This window comes from Notechis scutatus, chromosome 4, assembly GCF_049901735.1.
Source record: "Notechis scutatus isolate UNSWTSFEM ecotype Mainland chromosome 4, rNotScu1.2, whole genome shotgun sequence".
NCBI classification, from domain to species: domain Eukaryota; kingdom Metazoa; phylum Chordata; class Lepidosauria; order Squamata; family Elapidae; genus Notechis; species Notechis scutatus.
This window is the reverse complement of record NC_142012.1, coordinates 143952238-143973024: the sequence shown is the minus strand read 5'-3', so window position 1 is coordinate 143973024 and position 20787 is coordinate 143952238. Positions and strand designations below refer to the sequence as shown.

The window sequence follows — 20787 nt, the reverse complement described above, 5'->3', positions numbered from 1 at the left end:
CAGCAGCCACAGCTGCTAAGGCCTCCTTATCGATCTGACTATAGTTCCTCTCTGCAGCAGAGAATGTTCTTGAAAAATAGGCGATGGGTGCCTCAGATCCATTTGGGAGCCTATGGCTCAATACTGCTTCTATACCAAAGGGTGAGGCATCAGAGGCCAACACCAGGGGCAGGGAACCAATCTAGTCCTAGCAAGCTAGGAAGGGCACCATCTACAACCACCAGTGGCAAGTGACCTCTAAAGTTTTGGAATTGAATGAGGAATTTTCCCTTACCCAGGACTGGAATGGTCTTCCCCTGGTAGTCTCGAAGAGCCAGGTGGCAATTGATCAGCTTCTTCTTTGAGAGCGAAGGCAGCAACTTCTTCAGGGTGGCCGAGATGATGGAGAGGGCTGACCCGGTGTCTACCTCCATCCGGCAGGGCTTACCTTCTATAAAAAGAGAAATGCTTATTTTGTTAGACCTAGGGGTGGTATTGTTTGCGTGGTAACAAGTGTAGCAATTTTCCACTTGCCTTTGGAAGGAGGCAGAAGCTTGAGGTCTTTGTATGGAGGCCTGCTCGGCTTGGCAAACCCTGGCTATGTGCCCTCTCTTCTGGCAGTTCAGACAGATAACGTTTCTGAACCTGCAAGTTGATCTATGGTGGTTACCCCCGCAGCTCATACACTGGGGTTGCTGTTTGGTTGTCTGGCTGTTGTTTTTCTTAGGTGGGCCTAGGGGGGGTCTTGGACGTGTGAGGCGGTTTACCTCAAGAGGTTCTTCCTCATCTTCTTGGGAGACCTCATCATAGTGGATTGTAGCCTGCCCTTGCTTTGAGGTGTTTCCCTGAATTTCAGCTGCTGATAGTTCTGACAACTCAGCAGCCTGAGCTTCCTCAATAGCTAAGGCTAGGGTTAAATCTTTTTTAGCCAGTAACCGCCTCTGAAGTTTTAGGTCCTTAACTCCTCCCACAATTTGGTCAAGCAGCATGTCCTCAAGGTAATCCCTAAATCCACAGTGTATGGCAGCTGATCTTAATGCTGCCATGTACTGACTCACAGTTTCCCCTTCAGCTTGAATTCTCCTCCTAAAAGCCAGTCTCCTAGCTATCTGAGAGGGTCTGGGGGAATAGTGGTTTGACAAGATTTCCCTCAACTCATCCCAGGGAATAGCCTTTATAGAACGTGGGGACACTAGTGCAGAGGCTGTGTCAAAAACTGTAGACCCACAGAAGCTTAAAAAATAGGACCTTTTCCTCAGGTCCGTAGCTTCAGACAAATCAATGGCATTTAAAAAACATTCGAATCTGCTCATATATGATTCCCATGTCTCTGCCCCCAGCTGGAATTGAGGGAATGTCGGATCTGAGGCCATTAGAGTGGCAGCGTCGGTTTCCTCAACTGAGGAAACTTCGAATCTTCACTTTTAGAAAAGCGTTTCTGGCTGCACCTGTCAGAGGCGTTCGGCTCCTCAGCTGGGGAGCTTTAAAGTTTGCGCCCTTTGGAGAGCGTCAGCGGCGGTGACTTCGATCAGCTCGTAGCGGCTTCGGCTCTTTCTTATTGTGACTTCGGCTCAATTGTCTTGCCTGGTCGTCTTTGCTGCATCCCATCCTCGTCGCCAGTGTTGTAGAGCAGCGGTTACAGAGAGAGACGGAGCCAGGCTGAGGCTAACAAGCTTTATTCTAACGAATAAAGGGTCGCCGCGGCTGCCGAGGCTATCTGACAGCCAGCTGGCAGCGACAGCTGATGCCGTTTGACAGCTCCCTTTTATAGCCGGCTGTCAAACGGCATCAGCCAATGGGAGCGATCGGCGCTCCTGCGTAGGCGGCGGACCAGAGGGAGGACTGCTGCTAGTCCTTGAACACAGCAGGTATAGATCCATGTCATTTAAAATGAAAGGAACTTCATCAAGAACTTGACATAATGACTTTTAATTAAACCCACTAGGTTATCGTGAAAGCCTTGAAAAAATATAGGAAGAAGTTTTGAAATTAAAATTGAATAAATACATTTGAACCTCTTTGTGGCATAAAATTCCTGTCTCTTCTTCTCTAGCTTACCTTGCAGTTTCAAAGACTATTATCTTGGATTATACAAACCTAAACCCACATATTTCTAACATTATGGCTAAGAATGGACTACTTCAATTGTTCCTGTTCTATTGTCTTCCAGGCCAATCTCTCCCTCCCTCCCACCCTCGCTCTTGCCCCCTTTCTCCTGCTGTTAAATAGTAAGTTTGTTAGAAGCAGAAATATGTGGTTTTGCAATTGGAGCTCAGGCTTTTTTTTCTGCTTAGGAAGTTAAGCAAATTACTTCTTTCTAGCCTCACCAATTTGTCTTCTAGAAAATGAATCTCAGATCTGTATTCTGATAAATAAGTCCTATACACATTCTTAGTTAACTCGAATGTAGACTATTTCTTTTTCAGCACTAATTCCAAAAATGTCAGGCTCTTGCTGAATCCTTCCATTGAAATGGCCCACTCCTTCAGCAGAATGCTACTTTTGGCCACTAAAAAAAGTAGGATGACAATATTTTTGTTATCTTTTTTTATCAGGTTGAAGGTCAGTGATCGCTGTATACATACATGCATACATACATACATACATACATACATACATACATACGGAGGCAGAGGAAGCACATGGATTTTCCCATGATAATATTTTACTTGTTAAAGAGTTTTGAAATGAAAATAGTAATGTACTTCATGTTTGCTTCAAGAAGTTTATTAACAGAGGATGGTGGAGAATAAATGCCTTACTGGGACTCAGCTGTCCACTTGATTCTTGCCTGGAGCTCCCCTGTTTAAGGGACTTTCAAACTAGACTTAGCACTCTGCATAGGGCACTGTGCATTCCCTTCTCAGCACTGAACTAAAGAAATAACAACTAAAGAACTCGGCACTTTACTAAAGAAATGGGCTGTGTTACCAGCCTTTTCCTCCACCCTTCTCTCAGGGTCATCTTGAACTTGCAAAATTGATGCTGTTAGTGCCTCTCTCATGATTGTTCACTAGAATTTTTCTCTAATGGGAAAACTAATTCAGGACATATACATTAAGCAAAATGAATTTGATTGGGCCTTGTACTCTATTCCTTCAGGAAAGTTTTATTATATTATAGCAATTCTTCATTTAAGTAGAGCTTTGGCAACAACAAGGCTTGATCAAAAGGAGTCTTTGCTGAAATTTAGCTATTAATTAGTGTGACGTTGGTTTCTGGGGGGAATCTTTCAAAGTGTCACACTCATTTTCAGAAATTAATTTTCAGCAGACTTCTACCTGAAGCTACATCACTCATATTAGTAAGAACGGCACGTTCTGTGCAGGATTCTTTGTTTTATTTGAGGACATAAGCATACTACTTCTTACAGCACTGAGATATATGTAGATTGAAGCTCCATATACTATCAATCAGGAAAACAAATCTAGGCACATAATTTAATATATTTCATCACAAGGATTCAAAAAACAAAGTTGTAGATCCATCACATTTTGTTCACAGCTCTGGTAGTATGGAAAAAAGAAAAAAGCAACTTTCTCATTTGCCTATTAATTTATTTATTAGGTTAGTTATATATGATTTCTTGCTTTCGTATATTGAATTTACAATAATTTGTTTAATTATGTGCTGCCCAATTCCCAGTGATTTTCCCAATAGGTCATTAAGCAATTATTAAAGATAACGAATAATTTAAATTCCAAATAGCTAGCATTTTAAAAATTCATCAAAGATAAATAGTCTTGAAATATTTTCTTTACTTAAAAAATAATAGTAATAACTTTACATTTCGTTACCTATAGTAATCATATTTTTCAACAGCAAGTTTGTGTTTATTCATATTGTTTCCATATCTTTTATATATATATCATTCATACTGTTTTGAATGCTTAAACTCATAAACATTATGATAATCTTTTCAAGGATATGCTTTTCTAGGAAACTCTTCCCATAATGTTTGTCATTTTATATGTAACTGCATGTCAGTTCTTTTTGCCAAATATGTTTTACTCTCCAGAAAAGAGACAGGGGGGTGGGGTTTGAAATTAACACTTTGAGGAACAATTTTGGGCATTTTGAGAAAATGTCAAAGAGAAACAGAGGAATTGAAAAAAATGCATTTCAGAATATCTAGGAAGCATCAGATTTAGGAAAGACTAGTCCAGAAAGCTGTTTTTGAGAAACAGGATTATCTATCTCTAAGCAAAAGCATTGGCTCTTTGGAACTTGTTCACTGACCAGAGTTTTTTCATACCTTATGCTCTCACATCAACCCTCATTTCAGGTACTTATATATGTCAAACAGAACAGAACAGCCTTCATAACCACAACAGTCTGGAATTATTATTAGTCTAACAATGCCTCCTTACCAAGATATAGATTTGCCTATCAGTAAATTCTGGAGGCTTAATGATACTCTCTGTTTCGGTTTTCAGAGCCTTAATTATTTCATGATAGGAATCAATAATTTGCTCCATTTCTGGAAAGTGCAGACAGTTTTAATGGAATAAAATAAAAAAAGGAGCAGGCCTCATGTGGGACATAACTATAACCAGATATAATCACAAAACTTATTTTTTACAAAATGAACATTCAATCAGGCAAGTGAGGATTTCTGATAAAAAGAAAGCAATCCTCTCCAGATTAAAAAATACCTATAGACCTATAAAAATACATATACGCCTGTTCTCTAGGATATATATTCTAGAGGTTTTTTCCCCACCTTCCCAATCAACAGATACTTGAATTATTGCCATGATGTCCTGGAAGGTATATTATTTAAATTGACATAATAGATTTCTCTAACCTCTGACCATCATTATTTTTTTCCTTAAAGAATGATGGTCTGGAACACTAGTGGGATTCAGTTTTTTTTTTACTACAGGTTCTGTGGGCGTGGCTTGGTGGCCGTGGCAGGGGAAGGTTACTGTAAAATCTCCAGTCAGAGGTGGTATTTGCCGGTTCTCCAAACTACTCAAAATTTCTGCTACCAATCTTCCAGAACTGGTCAGAACCTGCTGAATACCACCTCTGGTCTGGAACAACTGTTAACAGAGGGATCAGATGAGATATAATTCTTATTTCTAAATACTTGATATGAGTGTTGCTGAACTGATTGAACAGGGGTACCATAGGATTAAGAAACTGAATGTTTTTGTGGAGAGGAAATTTACTGTGAAGTCAACACAGACAGAATTTTTTTATTTTTTTATTTTTAGTACTTTTATTTTTCTTATACTTATTTATTAAAGTTCTATATCACCCATCTCATCAATGATTCTGGGTGCTTTGCAACACTTCTCGATGAAAGAACATCGGATAAGGTTTTTAAAGAATGTTTAAATTTTTAAAGAATATTTAACTTTCTTCCCTAACTAATAAGCGGTAATCACAAAATAAAACAGAGATCCTTTGCTTTATCAATAATGGACACAATAAGAAGGTTATGTTAAGATAGGATTCCCAATCTTTCCGAAGGTAGGCTGTGGAAAAATGGCTACAATGGAATGAGAAAACTTACGTTTTTACAAAAATTTAAATTATGATATATATGTTCTGTCATAACATTCCCATATACTAGAAGGCAAACTGGGCAAAACTGTTTTTGGTCATTGCCACAAAATGTTATTTTTGCCTTCTCTCTCTGCTCCCTCCTCCCTCCCCCCCGGCACATACCCAAGTTTCCAAACATTCCTCAGGTTGCGCTCACCAACTGATTTCATACAAATAGTAATGTGAATTCTGTAAGTTCCCATGGGTATTTTTGGAGATAAGGTGGACACTGTAGCCTGCAATGCTTTATAACTCACTACCTTTTTTCTATAAAAGTTAGGGCAAGGAATCTTCTGGATACTAAATGTATGTTTGTCAGGTGCACTAGGGTATTAGATTACCCACAGATACCTTGTATTAGGATCTTCAGGATGAAGACATAGTTTGGGAATGGTAATGAAACCGTCAGGGTTCCAAGTAATAGATCCATTGCAAGCAAAAATTCTGAGGCAGGTGAATTCCTCAGAGAACAGCTTTGTTGGAAATATCAAATTGGTACATATCTGATGAAAACCAACTCTGAGGGGCCCCTTGGTTTTCACCTAATTAACTCCCTCAACCCCAAACGATCAGTCACATGGCCCAATCAAGGCAGTGTTTGCTGGTCTGGTGACATCACTCCTTCCTCCAGCCAGGTGTGAGAACATTCTTGGTTCCCAGGAGAAAGTATTTTATTTTGACTACATAACCCCAGCTATCTCTAATCTCCCCTCCCTTACCCCTTGCTCCATGTGGCCACACTGAAGCTTCAAGATGGCTTCAGTTTTCTACATACTCTTGATCAGGAATGTTGTATCTCCCATTAATCTCAGAACTATTGTTAAATTTTATATATGCTTTGTCAGAAGCAGGTCTCAATTTAATAGGTTTTAATCTTGTATTCTTATAGGATAGCAGCTCTGGAACCACTTCTCCTCCAAGTCAATTACAGGAGATATTTAATTCTTACTCTCCAAAGTTCAGTTGTTACAAGACAAATTGATGCTCAAGGCAAGCAGACTTGCAATGCCTATTTTTTTTCTTTTTGAAAAAAAAAGTAACAAAACACTTATCATTGTCACCCATTTCAATTTCTGTAGTCACGTGGCTTTGAAGGCTAAAAGCAATGGCCTATTGTTTCTTATAGTTTCAAGAGAGAATGCACATATATTCTAAAAGAAAAAAAAAAACACTCCAACTATTAGTAGGAAATAATAACAGAAAAGCAATATGAGCCCCAGACAATCAAAAAAATAGTCAAGGAAACAAGGTGTTGACATTTTGAATGTCATTACAATATATTAACTGAAGTGGCTTCCAGTAGATTGAGCTTTGTATTTCAAGGCCAGAAAAGAGTACATGAAATGGTAAAAAAGTACACAAGCCCCATGTTCTATCTTCTCTCAGACAATGATTTAAAATTTAAAGTAGCTATGTCAATGTATTCAGATTAAAACTATTAGTATGCATAAAATTATATCATAGATACCATAGATAGGTAATTATATCATAGATACCGTAGATAGATAAATACATAATTACATACAACGTGCAAATATATTCTAATTTCCCATATGATTTTATAGAAATATATTAGAGCAAAGGCAAGCCATTTAGAATATTCCAATCTATTACTTATATGAAGTATCAGATAAGTATTGCATTTTGAAATACTACCTCTCTTATTTATGTCAAATTCATCCAATTAGAGTATTCAATTTTTCTCACAGTCTATCCCATTTTTCTCTATAGTTGTCTCTTAAAATAGTAGAATAAAAGGATATAATAGAGAGAAAAGCATTTCTTGAAATTCTGCTCCATCTAAATAGATATTTTCCAGAGAACAGAAAATGCATGTTGTGCACTTATTATTAGACACTGGGGAAATGCCAAACATCACATGAAACACATTAAAATTAGTATTACTTTTCCTACATATCATGATGTTTCACATTAAAGTTTGATAAAATGACAAATATATTTAGACCTTATTGGAACTTTTAAGTATGCCTGAATTTGCAAATTTGTTGAGGATCTGTACATTCTATTGAGCTTCTACTTTTCTTTTATGCTAATGGAATATTCTATCTCCTATCTATCTATCTATCTATCTATCTACCTACCTACCTACCTACCTACCTACAAAAATATTCTACTATCTAAAATAGTAGGTTATATTGCCAGATGAAATATTTTTTTTATGATTTAGACTCAACCTTTGGAAGAAAAAGATTTCAATTTATTCAGTTTGCATTTGGATCCAAATTCATCTGTTGTTGTTTTTTTTGTTTTTTTTTTAGACAATACCAAAACTCAAATCAGAATATTGTAACTCTTCCAAGGTTGCAAAGCTGCTTGCTATTTTTAAAAACAAACAAACAATACGGATAGATATATTTGAGCAAAATCTGCTAAAAATGCATATGTAGAAAAATAATAGAGAAAAATATATTACATTAGAAATATTTGAAAATGGAAAAACTGCCAACAAAAATGCATTTATTGAAGAAATCTGCTCCAACTCAGACTAGTTTTTAATAATGCCCTTAAAAGAAGAAAACTTCCCATTCGAATTGAACCTCCCTTCAAATGAGCAAAAGCAAGCAAAAGAAAGAAAAATCTTAATTGATTGGCAAAAATGAAGTAAGGATAAATAAAACTGATAGATTCTCCTTCTTATTCTCTTGCCTTATCAGGACTTGAAGCATTCATATAGTGCTTGAAAAAGCTCTGCCCATTTTTTCCTCACTTACAAGCTCACCAGCCAACAACTGACATTTCAGTGGGCTTATTATACAAATAAATATCATTCAGATATTCACAAAATTCATGGAAACAAAATGAACTGAATGCTGTATTTTCTTAGGGATACATGTAGAGTGAGATTCTACACACACACACACACACATACACACACACACACACACACACGGAGATGGATGGATGGATGGATGGATACATGTAGTCTTTGACTTATGTCCACTAGTGAGACCAAAATTTCTATTGTTAAATGAGACATTTGTTAAGTGAGTTTTGCCCCATTTTACGACCTTTCTTGGCACAGTTGGTAAGTGAATCATTGCAGTTGATAAGTTAGTGACCTAACTATTAAGTGAATCTGGCTTCATTTGTCAAAAGGTTGCAAAAGATGATCACACGACCTTGGGACACTGCAACGGTCATAAGTATGAACCAGTTGCCAAGGATCTGAATTTTAGTCACATCACCTTGGATGCTACAAGGGTCAGTGATCATAAGTCACTTTTTTCAGTGCTATTGTAACTTTGAATGATAACTAAATGAACTATTGTAAGTTGAGGACTACCTGTAGACACACACACACACACACACACACACACACACACACTATAGCCTTCTTTAGTCTTTCAACAAATGTAAGAAAAAAGATGGAATGTTGTTATCTTGTACTGTGCTAAAAAGAGTCAGAAGACAACACTTTTTTTCTTTCTTCCTTTATGCCTCATATTTTCTTTACCCTCTCTTGTTCCTTCCCTTAATTTCCTATTTTTATTTGTATTTTATATATTGATAAAACAATAAAAGTCATAATGGATTCCAATGAACGTAAGAAAATACCATTTTGGGGGCAAAGGATAAACTAGGAAACTGTACTTTTTATTCTATCTTAATATGCTATATTATGCTTTCAGTCATTCAAGCTTATACTTGCATGGTGAGAAGTGACTCTGAACAGATTCCCTGGACCTTGAACCAGGATGTTCAAGTAATATAGTTTAAGCACTACATAGAAATTAAAATTTCATCAACTTGAACTTCTCTTAGAATAATTGTCATATTTCAGCCCATATTGTGTACATTACGTTCTTAAATTTCAGTTTATTATTTCCCAGGATAGTTTCGTTAGTCTACCCCTATTATTATTTTTTTGGTAAGTTTTATTTGAGTTTTCACAAAGAGAAAAAAAATACAAATAAAACATCTTTTTTGAAAGCAGCATAATCCCGGGTTACATTTCTTCGTACAGACACAAATTCAGGTTCATGCTCATTTTTATATTCTATTCCATATCTTATTACTATTTTACATTTTCTGCATAGCTTCTCCCCTCTTTTAATTTTCTCAATTTTATTTTAATTATCTCATCTCAATTCAAATCATTGTATTTATATTTTTTGTCTGTCCTGTTTCAATTATCTATTATCTTTTCTCATTAAACAAAATTTCTCCTGTAGTTACTGATTGGAGTATGACACCTTTATATATTTTCCCTAAAGTTGTAACATTCAATATAATACATAACTTCCATTCGGATTCTGCTTGGTACATTCTTAAAATACACACTGTATTCTTAAAAAAAGAAAAAAATTATAAACGTATATAATTAAAACAACATTCCATTCCAATTCAATTCTATCATTAATATTAATATTCATTAAAGTCTTAACATCTTTAACATTACTTTTCAATTAAATATCATACTTCTATGGGAACAATTATAACCCCCCCCCTTTTCACTTATATTTTATAAAACATTAACTAATTAAAATGTTCCCGTTCCTTCCTAATTCAGTTTTCTCATTTATTTTATTTCACTTATTTTATTCACAAACATTTTGCTAAATTACACTAACTATTTTATCCCTCATTTTAATCATACGTTGTTTCCAATTTTCTAAAGTTATTTCTATTACTAATATAACAATACAATCTTATGTACCTTTACAGAATCCCTTTTTCAGTTAGATTTTCACCCATTATCTCTAAATAGGTCTCTATATCTTGCTCCGGTCCTTTGTAACTTCTTTTCTTTTCCTTCTTCCCTCTCTTCTTCTCTCTCCCCTTTTTACCCCCTTGTCTCTCTACCTCTATTTCTCTCTTCTGTATTCTCCTTTTCTGTTGCTTTCCAGTATTATACTTATTTTTTTAATTATTTTTCTTTTCTTTGGTTGTTTTTTTAAGTCTTAAATTCTCCATTCTCTTTCCCCCCCTTTCCTTTTTCTTCCCCAAATAGAATTATTTGTTCATTAAAAATGGCTTCTTCTTTGTCCCAGTGTTCTTGTTCTGCAGTCTTTTCTTGTTGTTTCTCATAGTTCCAAATCTCCATTTCTAAGAATTGAAAAACGAAGCCAAAAGAACCCTTCCCTTCTTGTGCATCTTCTTTGTACTTTTTAAGTTCCATTTTCAATTCATCCAGAAGTGGTGCCATTGTATAAATTTTTAAACAACCACCCGATTGATTTTAGTCATTCAAATATAATAACCAAAAATCCAAAGATCACCAAATAATCCAAATACACGCAAGCTGTTTCTTTTTGCTCTTTTTTTTCGCTTTCTCTTCCTGGGGTTACTATTTAGTTGCAAAGTTTCAGTTAAAATGTATCTTTTAGAAGTCTTGTTGAAGTTTTACTGTAGATTCTTTTTAATTCCAGGCAGTTTCCTCCCTCTTCCAGATCCTGCCTTTATTCTTTTTCTCTCCCTTCCTGCTTATGAAAAAGAAAGTTTTTAATGTCCAGAAATCTTTATTATCCCTTTGGCATTTTATTTTATTTTCAGCTTAATTGCCTATTGATGCCAAAGTGGATTTTTCCCATTTCTTATTTAAGTCTCTTAGTTGTCAGTATAGGGAAGGAGAGAGAAGAGAAAAAAAAAGCCAAACCTTTCCCTTTTCACTTTCCTTCACTGCTTCCGACTCTTCTTTGGGAGCGATGTTATTTTTTGTAAGTTTAAATTCCAGGGTACCTTGGTTGTTGCTTTTACAATTTAACCCAGCCAGCCAAAACTTTCACTTCTTATCTTCCTCCTGCACGTTCTTTTCCGATTGAGTTCTTCTTTGTGGTGGCCATTTCTGACCACTGCTGCAACCTCCTTCGGGAAAGGGAGTAATGGCCAGCTGAGGAGGAGAGATGCAGCTCTCCTCGACCCTGCTGGCAATCTCCCCCCTCTTCACCACCTCTATGGGTTGGCTTAGCCCCGAAACCAGCCGGCTCGGGGCGCTCCAGTTGCGAGCCCAGACAGAAACCGCGCACGATAGCGGATTTCTGTCTGTCACCAAAGTCCTTCAAACCCGAAGCCTCATTAGTCTACCCCTATTATAAGTGCTGTTTTAAAAACTGAATAGTCTGTACATTAGAAGCAATTTTAAGGCCAATATAGTACACCAAGAAAAGCTAATTCTGTAGGAAAAAAGAGACAAATGATGCAAATGTCATAGGAGGTAAATTTAGTTTTCTTGGCATGTTGTTTGGCATCTGATTTCCATTTTAACATGAATGTGCCTCAAGATATAAATACAAACAGATTGCTACTGTTTTGTTGGATCACTACTGCCATATGATTTGGGGTAGCCTGAAATATTTCTTCCAATTCTGAATAAGCTCCACATATATTTTGGGCTCTTTAGAGAAGTCAGTAATTAAGCTGGATGCATGTTTGAAATACTAACCCTTTAATACAAGGGGATATAAAAAAAAGGGGGGGGGAATGCATGCTTTTCTTTATCTAAAAATACAATTATGGTTTTTGTTCCTTTGAATTATGGAAAGGTCAAAATCCATATTTATTATGTTACCTACCAAATTATTTCAAGAGTTTCTTCCTGTATTTTTATTCATGAATGGAGAATCATCACTTATATATATGATTCACATTCTATGTGATAGAGACCCAGAGCCAAAAACACTGCAAAAGGGAAGCTGTTGTTCTTGGTTCCACAATTTTCTACCATTTCCTTAATGTGGTAATAAAGAATTAAGCTTGTGAGCTGGCTTCCTGCCTGAAGCATTTGAAGGACAGTCTGGTTTTTTTTTTTTTTTTTTTAACAATGGCAGTATTTATCTTGTCAAGATTATCTGCTCTTCAGTTACAATGATTAATTTTCTTATAGGAATGAATGAAGGCCATTCGCCCTGAAAAAAGAAACCTAGTCTCAGAACTCCAAGAAATGAATTCTGCTTAGACACACTTTAGCAGAACACACTCACAATTACTTGTGGTTGTTCTTTTCTTTTCCAGTTGTGCCATCTTCCACAGAATATCTTTTGATCTATCTCCTCTTATATTTAATATTTATCTCCTCTTATATTTAAAAGTGGTAGGCAGCAGCAACAGTAACATGATTTTCTACTGAATGTTGGTTAGATTGGGACTCACCAGTTATCTAATAAAATATCCTAGAATGGTTTAGACATTATGTGGCATTAAAATAATTGTTCTTACATTCCAATGTGGAAAATGAAATGTCCACATTACAGTGGATGGTGCAGCTGCCCAATTAGATCAGGTGCTAAAAAATACCAATGTATGCTTGGCCTACATTAAAAGGATTGTGTTGAAATCATAAAATCTAATATTTCCATTGTACTCTGCATTGGTTAGACTAAAGTTAGACAACTACATCCTATCCTGGACAAAATGTTTTAAGAGACCTGAATTAGTTGGAGTTCAAAAAAGAGACCAGGATGTTAAAGAGTCTGGAAATTCATTCATTCTCTCTCTCTCTCTCTCTCTCTCTCTCTCTCACACACACACACACACACACACACAATCAGGAAAGATTATTCAGTCTGAGAATTAATAGGACTTCCCCATAGATAGAATAATTCTGTCTAGAATGGTTGGGTATTCACTCTTACTTCAGGTTTTCAAATGGAAGCTTTCAGAAAAAGTTTAATGGATCCCTGCGCAGAGCAAGAGGTTGGATTATATAATCTATAATGTCTTTTCCAGTTCATCCATTCTATTATTCTATGATTCTGACATTCTGGTTTGGATCTATAAAGAAAAGAGCTAATAGGAACTGATAATGGAAATTTATCAGAGTGGCTAAATATTACCTGATAAATCAGACTGGCATGCCTCTGAAAAACTAACAATTGAAGGTTCATGGTAAAAAAAAAAATTTGTATTCTCACCTCTCAGATTTTTCATGGGGTAGCAGACTAAAAAAGCATTTCACAGCCCAACAGAGCTCAAATTATATTTGTTTACAGTGATGCTACACAGGCAGATATGCTGCTCTGAACCTCTGTTCCTATATATATATTCAGAAACTTCTTTAAAATATTAGGCGTAAACCAGCTCTTATTCTACTTGGAGATTCAAAATTCAAAACAGGCAAGATTTGCTCTTAATTTTTCACTAACTATACAGTGACAATGCAATTTGACTGGACAGATATACTAAGATAAATAAAAAATTACATCAGACACAAATAACATCTGAATAATAAATAGACTTGGATGAATGTATAATTACACCTAAGAAGAAGACATCAGCAAGCAAAACCCCACCAAATAACTGTTCAATTACTCCATTTTCCTCTCCCACTCCCTCTCTCCCCATTTCCCAGCAGATTAAGCTGCACAGCAAGCAAATCTTAACAAGTGAGAAAATATAAGCAGAAACAAATAAATAAACAATGTTCGGCCCTCAAATAGTTCTGCAAGGCTGTTTATCAAAGTAAAATCCACTGGCCAGCTACTTGTATGACTGAGAGTCTGCCACAACAATCAACTGCCTTTCTCAATGTTCCCCACATAAGAAATTGTACTTACAAATTTGCATATACTTGTTACAATACCAAAAGCAGTAGAAAAGTCATAATTCTAAACAAAATGCTTTGAAAACTTCCAGTTAAATCCACAGTTTCAGAGCTAGGCTTCATTTTGATAGAGAGGTGTGGCTTGAGCAAGGTGTCATCAAATCAAATTACCTTTGCGCTGTCTTATGAAAAAATAATAAAGGTCCATCTTCTGTTTTTCTTGTGGAATAATGTCTTCCTCCCACAAGTAATTTTCATGTTATGATAATATGTCTTTCAAAAATGTATCCTTTCCTCTAGGTCAGGGGCTGTAAGTGCTGCATGAAATTGTAACCTTTTAATGTGACTGTACTGGGTAACCCTGATCTTCCTATCTTTCCTGACACCTTCCTCCACCCCTTTCTCTCGATCGTGTGGCATTTCTAGTCTTTTTTCTATCTAGGGGTCAACTAAGATACCTCACTGGTGCTGCAATATCATTCTTGTCAGTAATTGAAGAAGCTTCTTGAATGAGAAGCGAAACATTTTCAAGGGGAGAAAAAAAAGAAACTAAGAAAATCCTGTTGCCTTTTGAAAAACACTTTTGGGGTGCAAAAAATTATGCATCACTGAGTTCAATCAAATGTACTCCCTTCCTCAAAAAAGTTACTTGAATATACAAAATAGAAATTATGAACAAATATGTTCTTTTATCAATGATGTAACAAAAATAAACCAAATATTCATCTTACTAGTAATTAATGGTTAAAAGCTTCCCCTCTGGCCATGATCACCTGGCCATGATCCAGAAAAATACATTTTTTCTGGATCATGGCCAGGTCTGTTTCAGGAAGCTTCACATTCACTTCGAACCAATATCCAGGAAACAAAACAAAGTTTCAGTAGTATAGCACTGTCTAGTCACATTTAGGATTAACAGCCATCTCTACTCTTTATTAAATCCATCAATCTATTGTCATTGCTGTCTAGGTCCATCTTAGTTGCTAGATGCTATATCTCTTCTATTCCGTTTATGTCTCCACTTCTTGTTCTTCTTTCCAAGTTTCCTCTTATAATTTAAAACTTCACTTCTGATGCCAGCTCAGCAGCTCTTTCTCCTATAGGACTATCTTCCTATGAGAAATTAGCTATTGAATTACTTTGAGCTTCTCCTTATCAGCAAACTAATACAAAGTCATTCTTCAAGTTTCTGAATACAGAAACCAATTTTGTTCCTCCAATACTTTCCTACATTAGCTGCTAGCTGTCTAACTGATTCTCTCCCCTTGGTTCTCTCCATCCTTTCCTGATAAGAATTTAACGCCACAATAGTTAACAGTATTTGATATAATTTTGATTCATTTAAATAGCAAGTACATTCCATCACATTTTACTTTTGTTTTTGTCCCACCCATTTGACCTACTCTGGTTACAGTAGCTATATTATGGACTGATGCCTGGTTCCTAAATGTTTATTTTTTATTTATTTTATTTGATTTGTCAATTGCTTACAAGACAATAGCTATCAGTACATAGTTATGAATACATGGATACATATAAGAAAAATAAAAGAAATGTTGCACTCAGTATATCTATAGCTTGCTAATCATCATAGAAATCTACGTAGCTCTCAGGAAAAAAAATACCTTTTATATAAAAAGCTCTAAAGACAGAAGTAATAACCCTAAATATAGTTCAGTCAATATTATATCTTTTTGAAGCAGTCAAACAAGAAAATAGTGAAAACCTGATTTATGGAGAGTCAAGTGAGAAGAGACACAGAAACAAAGAGCATTGCTGGAATGAAGTTGTAAATATTCTTCAAGGATTCATTTGGATATTTTCAGTATTTTCATCAGGAACACATCAATGTAGATCTTCAGACTTGTAACTTGAAGAAAAAATACTCTGGTGTTTGATAGTATTTCTCTTACTCAGACCAAAGTTTTCCTCCCAAGTAATGGTTGAATAGAACCAAATCCAAATTTTGGTAGGTTTCTGTGAAAAATAAATTAGCTTTCAACTGTATAATTCCATCCCCACTTCTATGTGATATGGTACATAGTCCCATTGTCTAGCTATGCTACAGGAATGTGAGCTTATGATTACATATATAGATTGCAAGAGTGGAAAGTGTTTGGCTTGTGAATGAATTAATGTACAGCATGTCCAAACAATATCCCATCTATCCATCCATCCTTCATTATTTCCATTCCTCTTCTCTCCAAGTCCTTTTTTCCACTTGCTGAAGAGCACTGCAATATGTTTGTGTGGAGAAACATGTGGAAAGAAAAGTTGAATGAAGACTATAACTCAACACTAGGGAAATTGAAAGATGTTCTTTAAATTAAATTGTTCCACATAGAGATTTTCATTGTTTTCCATGAATGTTTTCATCACATGATTGCTCATAAAAAAATTCAGAGTAATAAAAGCAACAACTTTCTTTCCTCCATCCCTCCCTCTCTTCCTGCTTGCTTTGTGTTCCAAGGAAAAGAGGTAGAAAGGTAGAAAAAAGAGCAATGAAAAGGTATGATTAATAACAGAAAGAGGGAAAAAACAGATCTCCCAAATATATCTGGTTGTTCTTGCCTAATTATGGTCTTGTACACAAGACCATAATTAGAAACTGTAAGCACACCTGTGCAAACCAGACAGGAAACACGACTGGATGAGATAATTCTACTTTACTATAAGGCTACATTAATAGTATCTTGCAAGTCTTAAGGTCCAACTCCCCACCACTCCTTTTAATTGCCTGATTAATTAGGGCAGGTACTTCCTAAATTTCTTTCTCTGATTGTTAATCCATTAGGGGCTTCTCCCTCACTTGTCTGATTGTTTCCTAGGCCAGCAGTCCCCAAACTTTCCAACTTGGCGGCCTGGCCCAGCCCAACGCAGGGGAGGCATGTGAGTGGCAGGTGAACATGCGCATGCCCAGCTCCATTCATCATGCACAAAGCTCCGCTCATGCAAGTGGCAGGCACTTGTGCTCAGGCACAAAGCTCCACAAAGCTTCTTGCACATGTGCACACGCTTGCCTGCTGCTTGCAAGATGGAGATTCACATGCTTGCCCATTTCTCCCATGGCCTGGTTTTGAACAGCCCATGCCACGATAGTAGGCCGCAGCCTAAGGGTTGGGGAACCCTGTCCTAGGCAGTATCTCTTCCCTTATCCCCCAAGATCATCCACACATTCCATTACAGAAATTGTACCAGAGAGCCATTTCAGGGATGATTTTAGATTTTCATTCTGTTCAACAAGATTCATTCCCTTTAAAGTGCTCCTACTGTTCCAGAATTTTTTTATAGCCTGAAACATTAACCACTTTCTGCCAGAAATCTAATTAGCAAAAACTCCCTTTGTATCCAATCTGGTGTCTGGGCGTTTCATCTCAGTCGATGTATGTCCTGAATAGATTTTAGATGAAGGCTCCAAGCTGCAAACATGAATACAAAGGTATATTAGAAAGAAACTAAAGTGCAAAGGAATCCTTCAATGTTTATAGCTGGTACTTCTTTTGCATTAAATGGCAGCCCATACACTTCAGTACATCAATCTGTCTGGGATAAAATAGCAATAGTGCTTAGACTTATATACTGCTTCATAGTGCTTTATAGCACTCTCTAAATGGTTTCAGATGTCAGTATATTGCTCTCAACAGTCTGGGTCCTTGTTTTACTAGACTTGTAAGGATGGAAGGCTGTGTCAACCCTGATCCCGTCAGGATCGAACTTCTGGTTGGGAAAAGACTCAGCGTGCAATACTGCTTTCTAACCATTGCACCACCACAGCTCAATAACATTTCATAACTTCTTCACCATTTGGATGTCACTGGTGAAACTGGATATATTTTTCAGACTTTTACACACATTTTCACTTTACATGCTTTTCTACACTGACCAAAAAAACCAAAACAGATCCATTTATTGGCGGTTCAGAACATCATAATTAAGGCACTCAGTACAGGAAAATAGTAGATGATTAATTTTTCTTCTGGCTGTTTTTGGTCTTGTTGTTCATGTGTTCTATAAACTAAGCTTACTTGTATGTATTCAGGAGTAGATTAAGATGTTTTTCTTTCCAGAAAAGTGTGCATCAGATTGTCGCCTTGATCTCTTAAAGTTGATTCTCTCTCTTCTTGTCTTTAGAAATAATAAAACTTTCTGCACTTTCAACAGCCTGGGTAATGAACATGAAAATGAATTTATCTTTCATATATATTTTTTTCTATTTCAAATATATTTGTATATTTTTCTACTGCAGAGATACAGGTAGTCCTTGATTTGCAACCATAATTATTTCAAACTCAAAATTATAGTCATAAGTCATTATGATCACATCAGTCAAGGCATCACATGACCAGATTAAAAATTACACTTTTGCAACAGTCATGAAGCAAACGTTAAGCAAACCTGGGGCATTTATTTCCCCATTTATTGCTGGAGTACAGAAGTAAAAGTCAAAAACTGACGAAAAATGTCACAAATCATGTGTCACATTACTGTGAGGTACTGCAAACACTCATACATGTGAACTGGTTGTTGAACACCTAAAATGTGGTAATGTGACCAAGGTGTATGCAGCCCTAATGAGCTGAAAGCAAGTCATAAGTAGCTCTGGGAAAGTCTGTCATAATTTCAAATGGTCATGAAAAGCTATGGTGGCAAAGTGGTTAGAATGCAGTTTGGCAGTTCGAATCTCATCAGCTTAAGGTTGACTCAGCCTTCCATCCTTCTCAAGGTGGTAAAATGAGGACGTGGATTGTTGGGGGAAATATGCCGACTCTGTAAAAAGCTGAGAGGGCTATGAAGAAGTGTAAGCTGTATATAAGTCTAAGTTCTATTGCTATTGCACAACTGGTTGTAAGTTGAGGAATATCTGGCAGTAGTGGCTATTTGGCCCAGTTCATTTACATGTTATATTTTTTTGCCTTTAGTTTATAAAATTATACACTCCAATCCAATCAATTTATCAACATAATCAACTCACTGATTAATAATTATAATTTGATACATCCCAAATGAGCAAACAAGATTAATGGGTAGAGGGTCTTTGTTCAGGAAGATAATTATTTCATTATGAAACTCTGGTAACTTTCCACTGTTTTCAAGATAGAAGCATATAGCTCTGATATTCTCTGGAGATCTTCTATTCAAGTATTAACCAGGGCTAATTCTGCTTAGCTTCCAAACTTAGACAACATTGGACAGATGCTGATACCTGCAGAGGACAAAATTGTCTTAATGGCTAAAAGATAAAAGGGAATAGTGGGTTTTGTGTACTTGTGTGGGAAACAGAAGGAGTCAATAAAAGATACATAAATTCTGTTTTACACATCAGGATAAGAACTGTAAATAAAGAAGTATTTTTATACCATCAGTTACATTTAAGGCCTTTAAAAGGTATTCTCAACACATAGTCGTGAAAATAATGTGATGTAATTGGATTGTTGACAACTGTTTTTCGTTTGTGGAAGCAACATTAAATAATAACAATTTTTCTCATTTCAGCGTTCAGGTGGTGCCTTAGCTATTCCTCTGTGTGCATTTCAAGGAACAGTGTCTCTCCAAGCTCCCACAGGAAAAACCCTCTCTTTATCTACATATGAGGTAAGCACAGAAGGACAAAAAATCACTCCCACATCCAAGAAAATCGAAGTGTATCGCTCCAAGAGTGTGGGCCACGAGCCAAATCCTGAGGATTCTCCAACCACATTTACTGACACCAATGTGAAGATTCACTTAGAGGTACTTGAAATTTGTGACAATGAAGAAGCCATGGACACTGTTTCCATCATTAGTAATATTAGCCAATCCTCTGCCCAGGTCCGCTCTCCATCCTTACGTTATTCTCGGAAAGAAAATAGATTTGTCTCATGTGATTTAGGAGAAACAGCATCTTATTCACTCTTCATACCATCAAGCAATCCCAACAGTGATCTGAACATATCCATTCCTGACACTGTCGAAGCTCACAGGCAGAACAGTAAAAAACAGCACTTGGAAAAAGAGGGTTATCAAGAAGAAATACAAATGTTAAACAAAGCATACAGGAAAAGAGAAGAAGATGGACTTGGCAACTAAAATGCAGAAAAAAGGGACTGTGAATAATTTGTACCCTCATTTTTTAAGTTTGCTTGGACCCTGAACCATTTATTCATGGCATTTGAGAAAATAATTGAATAACATTAATGCATTCACAACAGAATCTTACATACTTTGTCCAAAAGCTGTTTTAAGCAGTATTGCTATATTCCTTATGAATAAGGTAGCAGGGAAGGACAGCTCTTTCCTCTCTGCCTTCTGAAGAATTACTGTTGGAAGTTTCCTTGATGAGGCAACTCAAATCTCTACTCTTAATGCCAGTTTTGCTGCACTAGCAGCAGAGCCAAAAGTGAGGCGTTTGAGGGGTATGTAAGGGAGGCTGAGAATCCTGGATTAAACATTAGAGTTAAAGGATTGCAGCCTCCCAGCCAACCATCTCAGGGGGACCATGAGTTACCTCGGACCCCCATTCTTCATCTAACAACAACAACAAAAAGCTGGTTTCTAGCTTTTATGTAATTTGAGGTGGGAAGCAAAATGAATTGGGCCTCAAGCTTATGACTACATTGTAATATTTTTGATAAAAGGATAAAGATGGTTTTGACTTCCCACCTAGCGTACACCTCTGGCATTCTTTAATGGTATGCTATCCAATTACTAACCAGACCTGACTCTGCTTGGTTTCTAAAACCAGACCAGCTCCACCAGGTGCAGCACTATTCAGTCTA

The 20787-nt window shown here is 36.5% G+C and overlaps 1 protein-coding gene across 1 annotated transcript in view; it reads left to right on the top strand.

Moving 5' to 3' along the window:
- GPR149 (G protein-coupled receptor 149) overlaps window positions 1-20189 on the top strand; it is a 39034-nt gene extending 18845 nt beyond the window's left edge. The window contains exon 4 of the mRNA XM_026668166.2: window positions 19526-20189. Within this exon, the coding sequence (XP_026523951.1) occupies window positions 19526-20098 (573 nt within the window). The 3' untranslated portion in view covers window positions 20099-20189. The remainder of the gene's footprint in view (window positions 1-19525) is intronic.
- The last annotated feature ends 598 nt before the right edge of the window (window positions 20190-20787 follow it).